Source organism: Coregonus clupeaformis, chromosome 29 (assembly GCF_020615455.1).
Source record: "Coregonus clupeaformis isolate EN_2021a chromosome 29, ASM2061545v1, whole genome shotgun sequence".
In the NCBI taxonomy this organism is placed as follows: domain Eukaryota; kingdom Metazoa; phylum Chordata; class Actinopteri; order Salmoniformes; family Salmonidae; genus Coregonus; species Coregonus clupeaformis.
The window spans coordinates 54,447,678-54,459,335 of NC_059220.1; the positions used below are offsets into that span (position 1 = coordinate 54,447,678).

Below are 11,658 nucleotides of genomic sequence, written 5' to 3' on the forward strand. Positions count from 1 at the left end.
ATATATCATGGTGTCAGCTGGGTTAGGGGTCAGTGGACTGTGGGTGGTGGGGGACATGGGCAACAGAGGGCCGGTGGGGTGGTGGTGATGGGGGCTCTGCAATCTGTTCCTCTCCTCAGGGTGACCCCTTTTCCAACAGACAGAGCCTCCATGAGAGGACCTTGTGGCCAGCTGCCAGCCCAGTAAAGCGGCGAGGGCCTAGGGCAGAGCATCACTGCTCCCCATTATTCCACACCCTCAATGGCTCCAATGGAGCTCCTCGTCTTTTAGTGACATTATCATTAGGGCCTGATAGAATGTTGTGACAGCTGGCGGCTGGGTGTGGCCTATCCCCCCACTCCCCTGCTTCTCTCCCATTGACGGAAGCCTTTCAACACTATTGATGAGGACTTGGCTAAGAGCCAGAGCCCATATGTGCCCATCCCCTCCCCTCTCCAGCATCTTCCTCATTGATAATTCACACTATTGATCACCATTAGTTATGCTGATGGAGCTCAGGGCCTCAGAGGGATCCTCCAATACCATTAGATGACGTTAAGGGCCAGTTGAGGAGGGCATTGATAGGGCTGGCTCATTACCATGTGTTGAATTACCAAAACTCTGAGAATGTTTCCCTCTAATCTCATTAAAAGCTCATGGAGGATCTTTGTCGATAAGAGCGAGGTTACGTGATAGACATCTGACTTTCACTTACTTCTGTCAATAAGTAGCCTGACGCTCCCAGGAACATGCTGGTGTGTGTGTGATCCATGTTTCTGTGGGCTGTTTACATACATGTCAACAGGACAAAACATGCCAGATAAAACACAATAAATATGAATAAACTCAGAATGACATGTTGTCAGTTGTGCTTGCATATCCCATCTCATCACCCTTATAGCACAACGGAATATTGTTATTATGTTGTAGTAAAGGTCTTTAGGTCAAGAGGAGCATACAGTAAATGTTATGATCTACATTATATCTGAGTATTGAGGAAAGTGAGCGTTTTGTGTGAGAGAAGGCTGCCAAGGAGGCTGGGAGATATCATCCTGTGATGTGTTAGATGAAACACCTGCTGTGTACTTTAAACGTGTGTGAAACTGGCTAGCGCCATGGAGAATAGGCTGTCTGTAGAGACTAGGAAAGTAAGGCAGGGAAAGGAGGGGAGAGAGATGGAAAAAGGGGGAGGAGGTGGGAGAGGGAGGGAGTTTTGTGTAGGGAGAGATTCTAATATTACTTTGGTTCAGTTGATTCAATTTGTTCTGGGGTTTTCCCTTACTCCTATTTCAGCGTATAGGCTGTCAGTTAAGAACATCTACTCTCTTTCTTTAGACACTGGTTCTGAATGAATGGACTAAGGGAGGCATATAGAGGAGGAGGAGGAGGAGGAGGAGGAGGAGGAGGAGGAGGAGGGATACAGACAGGACATGAGGACAGGGATGAGACATATTAACAGAGGCAGATTGTCAGATTTATTTCAGGGGCAATGGCTTAATTATCTGTTTAGCTGTGCTGTCACCTTTCAAGTGGCAGGCAGCCTCACTGGGAGAGCAAATATTATTAGAGGATCTGGGAGAGTTGTGGCGTTTCATTAACAAAGAATGTCATTGGTTTCTTAAATGCTAGTCAAGCAGACTACTGAGGTACCCTCCACAAAGGAGAGCCAGAGAAGGGGAGTAGAATTAACAATTAGTAAAGGCTGGTGTGTGTGTGTGTGTGTGTGTGTGTGTGTGTGTGTGTGTGTGTGTGTGTGTGTGTGTGTGTGTGTGTGTGTGTGTGTGTGTGTGTGTGTGTGTGTGTGTGTGTGTGGGTGGTTGTGTGTGTGTGTGGGGGTGCTCGAGTACTCATGCATATTTGTGTATGCAAGTGTGTCGGTGTGTATTTGTTTCTCTGTCTATCTAAATGGACAAAGGATTTATTTGATTGAATGTGAACTTGCATATTGATTACTAATAGATATTTATTGCTGCATTTTTTAAACTTGGATTGGTGCACACTCAATATCTGAAGAGCATCTATCTCACTCCCACATGCCTGGTTGCCATAGCCACTAGTGAGGAGTGGAGGTGGAATTCCAGAGTGGATATGATGAGATTCTATTAAGTGCTATCGGGCAGTTCACTAGGCACCACCATCTTGTACCAGGAGGTGTGTTCAGTATAGTTAGTATCAGTGCTGCAGCTTTTGTATTGTATTATTTCTCTAAGGTGATTGACCGTGTGTGTGTGTGTGTGTGTGTGTGTGTGTGTGTGTGCGTGTGCGTGTGCGTGAGTGCATGTGTGTGTGCGTGAGTGCATGTGTGTGTGCATGTATGTGTGATTGGACTGCTACACTCCTCTCCCATCAGTAGTGAAGGCAGCAGCAGCAGCAGTGTATCTCTGTAGCTGGGAGTAGATCATCAGAGATTTCCCCATTGCCCTGATTGGGAGAGAGATACCAGCATTCCCTCTCTGTGTGATTCCACAGCCCTCGCCTGCAGGGGATCGATAGCAGGGCCAGATGAAAGGAAGTTAGAGGAGAGAGATCCACACACACAAACACACAGTCAGAGGAACTCAGATATAGACTGCCAAGGAGCACTGATGCAGGGAAATATCATATGATTATATGACATGATATGGTCCTGATAGGGAGTGGTAATGCTTTGATTCTTAATATCCTGTGATGTATTGAATACTAAGTATGTGTACTAGTTTGGATGGATGGTATGCTCCAGTTACTGTCTCTGTATTGATGGAAAGCCAATGTGCTGTTGTCTATATAGCGGTCTGTCTGTTTTCATTTCCCAGGCCCAGACAGTTGACATAACCCTGAGACTATAATACTGTGGGTAAACAGGCAGACAATAGGACAGCCCTTGTTCCCATACTGACCTGCCAGGACCCCCATTCTGTTTTTACTGCCTCTGGGGTTAATCCAGACCCTGACTGTGTTACAGGCCGTGTTGACTTCTCACTGTGGGCAGGGGGACTTCATTATGATTGAGTCTTGAGTGGATATAATGTGCGTACTACAGTAATCGTCTATGTGATGGAGTCATTTGGACCGAGGAAAAGCACATTAGGCTTAAAGATGCATCAATTTGACAAAATACTGTAACAGACCATTTCACTAACCTCATGCCTCTCTCCCTCTGTCTCTCTCTGTCTCTCTCTCTCTGTCTCGCTCTCTCTGTCTCTATCTCCATCTCCGTCAGGTGGTGGTGCCAACGCGGGTGGGCCAGGTGTATGTGTATGACACAGGGAACTCAGAGCAGGATGAGTATGACGTCCCCCCCAGACACCTGCCTCCCTCCCAGCAGTCCCAGGACATCTATGATGTTCCCCCGACCCGTGGCCAATACAACCAGCAGGTGAGGAGTCAGCTAGAAACACATGATCTCTCTCCTGAGCCCTAGGACCATGCCTGATGACTCCTGGCTTTCCCCGTCCCCAGTCCACCTGGTCGTGCTGCTGATCCAGTTTCTGTTGTTTTGCCTGTGGCTATGGAACTCTGACTTGTTCAGCAGACATGCTACCTTGTCCTGGACGTGCTGTTTTCGTCTCTCTCTCAATTCAATTCAAAGGGCTTTATTGGCATGGGAAACATATGTTTACCTCACCTGTATTTATGTTAACACTGCACTCCCCCGCCTTTCTAGTAAAGTAACAGTAACATACCCACATCTCTGAAGATCACATTTCTCATCTTCCATATCATCAGCAATTGAGCCACACTAGTGATGGTGTCCTGTGTATGAGAGGGGCTGTGGTATTCATGTCCTCTCACTGTCCTGCCTCGCCACTTATTGTCTCCTATGTCACTGAAGTGATTTCATCCTCTTCACAAGATTGATGGCTATTATTCCTCTCGACTGCCTTAGACACACTTCCCGACTCGATTGGTCATCTGTCTGTGAAGTGTCTCGCTTCTCATTAATAATTGATGTGTTGGGAATATTAAACCACTCTCCCTCGCCTCCCTCTCTCTGTCTCTCTCTCACTCTTTCTGTCTCTCTCTCACTCTCTGTGTATGTTTAAACCCACGGCAGTTCTGTGATTCCATGTCTATTTTTAGAGGAGGTCATACATTACTAGCAGGGGAAGTAGATATTTCAGTGTCTGGAGGCGTTAGAAAATGAAGGTTGTATTTGTCCACAAAGCACAGTGAGCAGCATGTCCTGAGCTGCATGTGCTCTGGCTCTGAAGGTGTCATTCGTTAACAAACACACACACACAGACACAGACACAGACAGACTTCTGGAGCAGATAGACAAGCACACAGCCATTCTATCTACTGACATCTTCTATTCCCAAAGCAAAGGTCGCATGGCAGTAGAGAGGGGTAAAGAACTAGCTGGAGGGAGGAGAGAATGAGGGAAAAATAGGAAAAGCTGTTTGACTGCGTCAGAGAGGGAGAAAAACAGCTGGAAGACAAACTGAGAGTAGAAACAAAAATGAATAAGAGGAAGCTGAAAGGAGTAGACATACAGCCTTTTAGAGAGACAGTGTGATCCTTCAAATATAGTGCAGGGCCTGTAGGGATATCATTGCATTCAAGCTCAGATAGCAGCACATGTTCACTGGATAATCTATTGAGCCCTGGCTTTGGTTTTCTGCTGAGAGGAGTAACACAAACATCTATTTTTCACTCCAACCTGTCTGCTATCAGATCAGTGTACCCGCGCTGAATACCAACTCCAAACAAATTGCATCGCCTGAATTCAAGATTCTGATCAGGGTGTTTTCTCAAGGTGCCCAATGGTTGTGGGGGTGGATTTATTATTCATACTGTAGTCCCTCTTGCCTCCTCTCTCTGTCAGTCTCATCCTCCAAAGGCCTGGAGAACAGATTGTATTTTACAGAATTATAATTGTTAATCTGCTTGTTTGGGGACAGCCGCATTTCGAGTGATGGGAGTGCAATTTGCTGTGTGTTAATAGGGGTACAGGAGTGGATGGAGAAGTTGGCTTGTCAGTCTGCTGCTGTTTGCCGTCAGGTTGTAGAGAAACAGGGATGAAGTTGAGTCTTAGATACCACATACAATATTCCTCCTCAGGTGCAACACTTATTGACACCCAGCCTGCAGATAATCCTTCCTCAGCATCATAAACTTTAGAGAGGGTCCCTTGTCAGACCCTGGCAGTAGATTGGGTTGTGTGTTTGCGAGTGTCACACATGGAGCGTCATTCTGATGTTTATGATCAACAAAGTACTGTTTAATACAGCCATTAACCTAAAAGATGTAGCATTAAACTGCCCTCTAAAACTCATTACCAAGCTCATTGACTTGGTGAACTACCATCACCTATATAGTTCTGAAATAGTCTATTAATCAAAAGCTGTAAAAGTAGTGTGCAGAGCACAACAACAGACCCTTCACGGGCTGGAGAGAGACAGACGGAGACTTTGGCTGCTGCATGGCGGTATGTTCTAAAAGTTTACTCACACAAGACTGACAGCAAAGTTAATTCTCTCGCCGCTGCTCCAGGCTCAAGTGCATTGTGGGATTGAATTTGACGGTGCTTTAGAAAATAGGAGGTTAGGCAATAGGCATCCTCTCAAAAACATTCTGTAGCATTGTTGCAGTAATATCTCCACATTGTTTTGAATGTTGCATTTTGTGGGCATCACACACATATCCTTATGGTTTTCATATGTCATACAGTGGCGAGAGCAGGCACAACTGACCAGTAGCACCGAGGTTTTATGAGAGCAGAGTTAGCATTGAGGTTAAGGTCTCTGCTGTATACGAGATTTTCTCCAGCTGTTTCCAACTTTAATCATGCTCCAGTCAGTCCAGCTCCCTGTGTGTGTGTCAGGGCCAGTCCCAGATAGGATGTGTATCCTCTGTGTAGGAGTGGGAGAGAGGGTCCCCTATCGCGTGTATCAACGCCATCACTAACCCCCTCTCAGCTTGCAGCCTTAATAATGCCTCTGTTAACATTATGCACCCTAACTAATGAGAAGAGGAGAGAGGAAAAAAGAAAGCATACAAAAAATGGTAGGAAGGCAGCGGAGAAGAGAGGAGCCCCAGAGAGAGGAGAGATTAGAGGACAAAGTGGGCAAAGTCCCTCCCACCTTCTCCACATTCAACTGGATTAAACCAACAGGCTCTCAGAAGCTTGATTTAATTAGTCCCTCCCTTTTTTAGTATGCTCCTCAATGGAGTCTGCTGCAGCTGTAATTGAGCTCTTATTCCTGATTGCGTATTTATGTAATAATAATAATTTGGTGGATGCTTATATAAGTGTGTATTAATACACATATGTGAATTGGAAATGTGTTTTCTGCATATCCCAACTCCCTCTGAGACACCCTCAGAAAGTGGGGTCACGGCCAGCGTCTGCCATTATCAACGGTGACCTTGGAGCAATTAGGGTTAAGTGCCTTGCTCAAGGGCACATCAACAGATGTTTCACCTTGTCGGCTCAGGCATTTGAACTACCAACCTTTCAGTTACTGGCCCAACGCGCTAACCGCTAGGCTACCTGCCGCCCCATGTGTGTCTGTATGTGTGCACGTCTCTTTTAATGTGTGTATGTATATCTCTGAAAGTGTGTCTGTAAATGTATCTTTATTGCTTGGGGTGTGGGTGTTTTATCTCATTGTACCTTTTATCTTCCTCCCAGGTGTATGACACGCCCCCCATGGTGGTGAAAGGCCCCCCCAGTGGCCAAGACATCTATGACACGCCCCCAAGTGTGGACAAGAGCCAGATGTTCTCCCAGCAAACGGTGAGAGGCTGCTGCTGCTGCACCAATAGGGTGTCCTCTCTGTCTGTTATTGTAGTAGAGGAGGGAGACAGTGGTAGACTCATCAATCCCTGTGTACTTTACCACCTGTCCTTGTTTGCTGGATATGTGGTGCCTTAAAGTAACCATCCCTCCTCCTTATCATGAGTCAGAATGTGTGTTTGACATCATTATGAAATCCTATGGCAGTGAGAGTCAGTGTGTGTGCTTCACGTCATTATGAAGTCATATGGCAGTGAGAGTCACTACAGTATGTGTGTTTGACGTTGCCTCTGTCTTCCTCCCAGGTGTACGACTTCCCCCCCTCCGTCAGTAAGGATGTTCCAGACGCTCCTATCAGGGAGGAGACCTATGATGTTCCCCCCCACTTCGCCAAGCTGAAGAGTCTGGAGAGCCAGAACCAGGGCTATCTGATCCCCGGGGGGCCTGAGCCCCCCATCCCTGAAGACGTGTACGATGTCCCTCCCCCTCCCCTCACCGGCAAGTGCCACCCAGACGCCCACCACGCCCCACTGGGCCAGGAGATCTACGACATCCCCGCCATTCTGAGGAAGGGTGGACCCCACAACCCCCAGGATGTGTACGATTTCCCGCGCGAGCGGCCTGCGTGCGAGGACTCCATCTATGACGTCCCCCCTCAGGTGGTGAGAGACGCGGGTGCCACAGAGGAGCTGACGGTCAGCTTCAAACGACTGTCTGCCTCCAGCACGGGCAGTACCCGCAGCAACCTGTCCACCTCCTCTCTGGACATGGTGCCAGTCAGGGAGTCGGCAGTGCCCGGCCAGGCCGGCCTGGGGAAACTGTTGATCCTAGACCTGGAGCAGGCCATGGAGCGCCTCTCCCAACTGCAGCAGGAGGTGGAGGGCTCCGTCTCCCTCCTCATGTCCTTCATTAGTGGGAACTGGCGCAGCCCCACCCAGATGGAGGCCAACCTCCCAGCCATCAGGCAGGCGGTGGACAGGATGAGGGCGGCCGTCAGGGACCTGCTGGAGTTTGCACGGGGGGCCGTGGCCAACTCTGCCCAGGCCACTGACCGCACGTTGCAGGCCAAGCTTGGCAAGCAGGTGCAGAAGATGGAGGAAGCCTTCCATAGCCTGGTCAAGTACAGCCAGGCTCTGGATGCTGTGGCCTGGGCCCCCTCTGCTCTGATGGCACCCTCAGCGGGCAGTGGTGGGGATGACCTGGACCGGCTGGTCATGTGTGCCCGGGGCGTGCCCGACGACACCAAACAGCTGGCCTCCTTTCTCCATGGCAATGCCTCGCTGCTCTTTAAAAGGACAAACAAGCAGCAGCAGCTTCCTCTGCCCCCTGTCCCCCACACTGCTGACCTCATGGGTCAGATGACCAACAACAACATCTCAGCTTATCAGACAGGAGATGGCAGGGCCAACATCCAGTCCCGGCCCCTGCCGCCCCCGCCCAAGTTCACGTCCGAGGAGGAGACCCCTGACCGGCCGTACGAGACCACAGAGGAGGGCTGGATGGAGGACTATGACTATGTGCATTTACAGGTGAAACCTCCTCATATGAAAGAACAAAACAGATCATCACACATGCATTTACATCCTTAATTATCAGTCGAGAATAAGCACTGGTACTCTCATAACAGTATGGTGGTTTGGCGCAATCAGCAGCACTCTACATTAACCCATGGATTATGTTAAGCCATAGTGTCTATCTGTGTTTAATGATACATTATTACAGTATTTCAGATGAGAGAGAAGATAGAGATGATGATACACCTGGAGTCTATCTCCATACAACAGCCAGTAGATTGATCAATTGCCCATACAAGGCTTCGCCATGTGGGATACACATACTCCCCCAACACACTGCTTCAGGTGTCATCATCAGTCACCATTACTGCATGTGCAGGCGTGTTTTTTTAAACATTTTTTATTTTTTAGTCATTTAGCAGACGCTCTTATCCAGAGCAACTTACAGTTAGTGAATACATATATATTTTTTTATACTGGCCCCCCGTGGGAATCAAACCCACAACCCTGGCGTTGCAAACGCCATGCTCTATCAACTGAGCTACATCCCTGCCGGCCATTCCCTCCCCTACCCTGGACGACGCTGGGCCAATTGTGCGCCGCCCATGAGTCTCCCGGTCGCGGCCGGCTGCGACAGAGCCTGGATTCGAACCAGGATCTCTAGTGGCACAATTAGCACTGCGATGCAGTGCCTTAGACCACTGCGCCACTCAGGAGGCTTTTTTTTGTTTGTTTCTCTACATACCCATCATACATCATCGCTTTCGCTGTCCATTGCTACTGTTGTATCCCTCATGTGCAGCAGTATTGTTGTTGTGAAAATGCAAGGAGAACAGATGATGTTAAGATGATATGATCTTATTTAAAATACAGTTATATCTTAAATATGTTTCAGTGCTTTATGTGTGTTTGGTACACTAACATACAAACCTTGATGTCATGTGTCACTTTGTGGCAGAGCTGCAGTCTGGTCTGGTGTGGTGTGATATGAGCTCATACTGCCCTCTGCTGATTAGGATAATTATCACGTGGTCTCAGACATTATTTTATATGGGTAATCCTCCCTTGAGCCAGTTGAATTAAAATTCCATCCCAGCATTGGCTTAGTGTGTTTGTGTCTATGTGCTTGGAGCAGTAAATAAGATACATTTTCTTTCTGTCATTTGATTTCCAGGGTAAGGAAGAGTTTGAGAAGAATCAGAGGCAATTATTAGAGAAAGGGACCAGACAAAACAAAACCACACTGGAACGGCAGCAGGTGAGGACCTGTGGGTCTATCAGTCAGTGAGAGTGGATTTGTATCTGATTCATTAATAAGGGAGTGTTTGAAAGAACATTATGAATGACTGTGCTGTTACATTGGTGTCTTAGAGGTTGAGGGTTCAGTCAGTACATATGGGATGTTTACAGATCAGGCGGGTATTTATTTACTCTCTCTGTGTTCCCATCTACTGCAGCTGAAACAGTTTGAGCAACTGGAGCAGGAAGTCAGCCGGCCAATCAACAATGACATCTCAGGCTGGACCCCGCCTCCCCACTATCCGGCGGCCCAGCGGAGCAAGCTGAGCATGGGCGACCGGCAGCTGCTGCTCTTCTACTCGGAGCAGTGTGAGGCAAACGTCACCACCCTCACCAACGCCATCGACGCCTTCTACTCCTCCATCAACAACAACCAGCCGCCCAAGATCTTTGTGGCTCACAGCAAATTTGTCATCCTCAGCGCACACAAGCTGGTGTTCATCGGGGACACGCTCTCTCGGCAGGCCAAGTCCCTGGAGGTGCGGGCGCATGTGGCCCAGCACAGTAATGCTCTGTGTGACAAACTCAAGGACATCGTGGTGAGCACCAAGACTGCAGCGCTGCAGTACCCTTCCCCTGGTGCTGCACGAGACATGACGGAGAGGGTTCGGGAGCTGGCCGGCTGTACACAGCAGTTCCGCATGGCTCTGGGCCAGCTGGTGGCCATGTGAACCTTCGGTCCTGAGACACTGACATGGGGAGTCCACACTGGGACACACAGCACCCACCTACCCAGTGGGCCACTATCACAGACACATGGACCCTTCATCCTCCTCTTGTGCTTTTAATTTTTTTTAAAGGACAACTATCTGACTGGGCTGGGCCATTGGTTGTAAATTAATCATTGTAAATATTTAAGTTACTATTAGCCAGAAAAAAAGTGAAAGAAAATGTACTTCCACTATATATATGTTTTTGAGACCTTACGGAAAAAATGCAACATTATGTAGTTTTTAGGCAATGTCCATTATTATTATTGCTATACTATAATTATTGCTCTGATTATTATAATTGTTATCATTATTGTTATAATGCGTTGATTAAGGATGTTTAAATTTCAAACAAAATGTATGTCGTACTTAATGCTGTTTTTCATCCCAGATTATCAATATTGGTGGATTTTGTAAAAGTAATGTACTTAGGTGAGGTGGAGGATATGTTGACAGACAATTAATAGCTTTCCTTAGAGCAGTGAAAGGAGGCTGGGTGTCTTGTTGTGATTGCAAGGCATTCTGGGTAGGGGCTGGGAGGGAGAGGTTTCCCTGACAGACAGTTAATAACGTTCTCACTGCTGTCATGGGACAGGTTTCATTAGAGTAGCTCTACATGCTAATTAAAATGTCCCAATTAGAATACTGTATTTTAATACCATCTCTTCCTTTGAGATTGAAGGAAGAATGAAAAGAACAAATCTGATTTGGAGAAAATAATTATGAATTTACTTTTTTAATGGTCAGCATTTCTACTTCCCTCGTTCTTCAAAAGCACAAAGCTTTATCCATCTGTCTGCTGCCACTAGAGTGCAAGGATTCACCACACTCTCCCAGACTCGCCTAGTCCTGCATGCTCTGTGGTCTAAAGGGTTGGTTTGGACTCCTGTGACTCTATTCTAGAAGTCTCCTGTTCTAGAAGTCTCCTGTCTTCCATACCAGGCTCTCTGCTCATCTCCCAGAGGTGGAACTCTGCCTCTCCTCCCCCTAGCACTTCCTGGACAGCATCGCTGCACCCTGCAGGCCAGGGGAACCCATCATGGTTTGGTGTACTGTTTGTGGGGTTATACAGTGCCTTCGGAAAGTATTCAGATCCCTTGACGTTTTCCACATTTTGCTACGTTACAGCCTTATTCAAATTTATTTTATTTTTTTAATCCTCAGCAATCTACACACAATACCCCATAATGACAAAGCAAAATATTTTTGCAAATGTATAAATAAATAAAGATACGTATTTACATAAGTATTCAGACCCTTTGCTATGAGACTCGAAATTGAGCTCAGGTGCATCCTGTTTCCATTGAGCATCATTGACATGTTTCTACAACTTGATTGGAGTCCACCTGTGGTAAATTCAATTGATTGGACATGATTTTGAAAGGCACACACCTGTCTATATAAGGTCCCACAGTTGACAGTGCATGTCAGAGAAAAA

General features: G+C 47.2%; 1 protein-coding gene across 3 annotated transcripts in view; it reads left to right on the plus strand.

Moving 5' to 3' along the window:
* Nucleotides 1-11,356, plus strand: part of LOC121576652 (breast cancer anti-estrogen resistance protein 1-like) — a 117,305-nt gene extending 105,949 nt beyond the window's left edge. For 2 of the 3 annotated variants that reach the window (XM_045209235.1, XM_045209234.1), the window contains exons 3-7: nucleotides 3,179-3,334; nucleotides 6,593-6,697; nucleotides 7,003-8,226; nucleotides 9,386-9,469; nucleotides 9,666-11,356. In XM_045209235.1, coding sequence (XP_045065170.1) covers nucleotides 3,179-3,334; nucleotides 6,593-6,697; nucleotides 7,003-8,226; nucleotides 9,386-9,469; nucleotides 9,666-10,181 — 2,085 coding nt within the window. In that variant the 3' untranslated portion in view covers nucleotides 10,182-11,356. The remainder of the gene's footprint in view (nucleotides 1-3,178; nucleotides 3,335-6,592; nucleotides 6,698-7,002; nucleotides 8,227-9,385; nucleotides 9,470-9,665) is intronic. The other variant, XM_041889972.1, reaches the window with a different exon arrangement.
* Nucleotides 11,357-11,658: the final 302 nt, after the last annotated feature.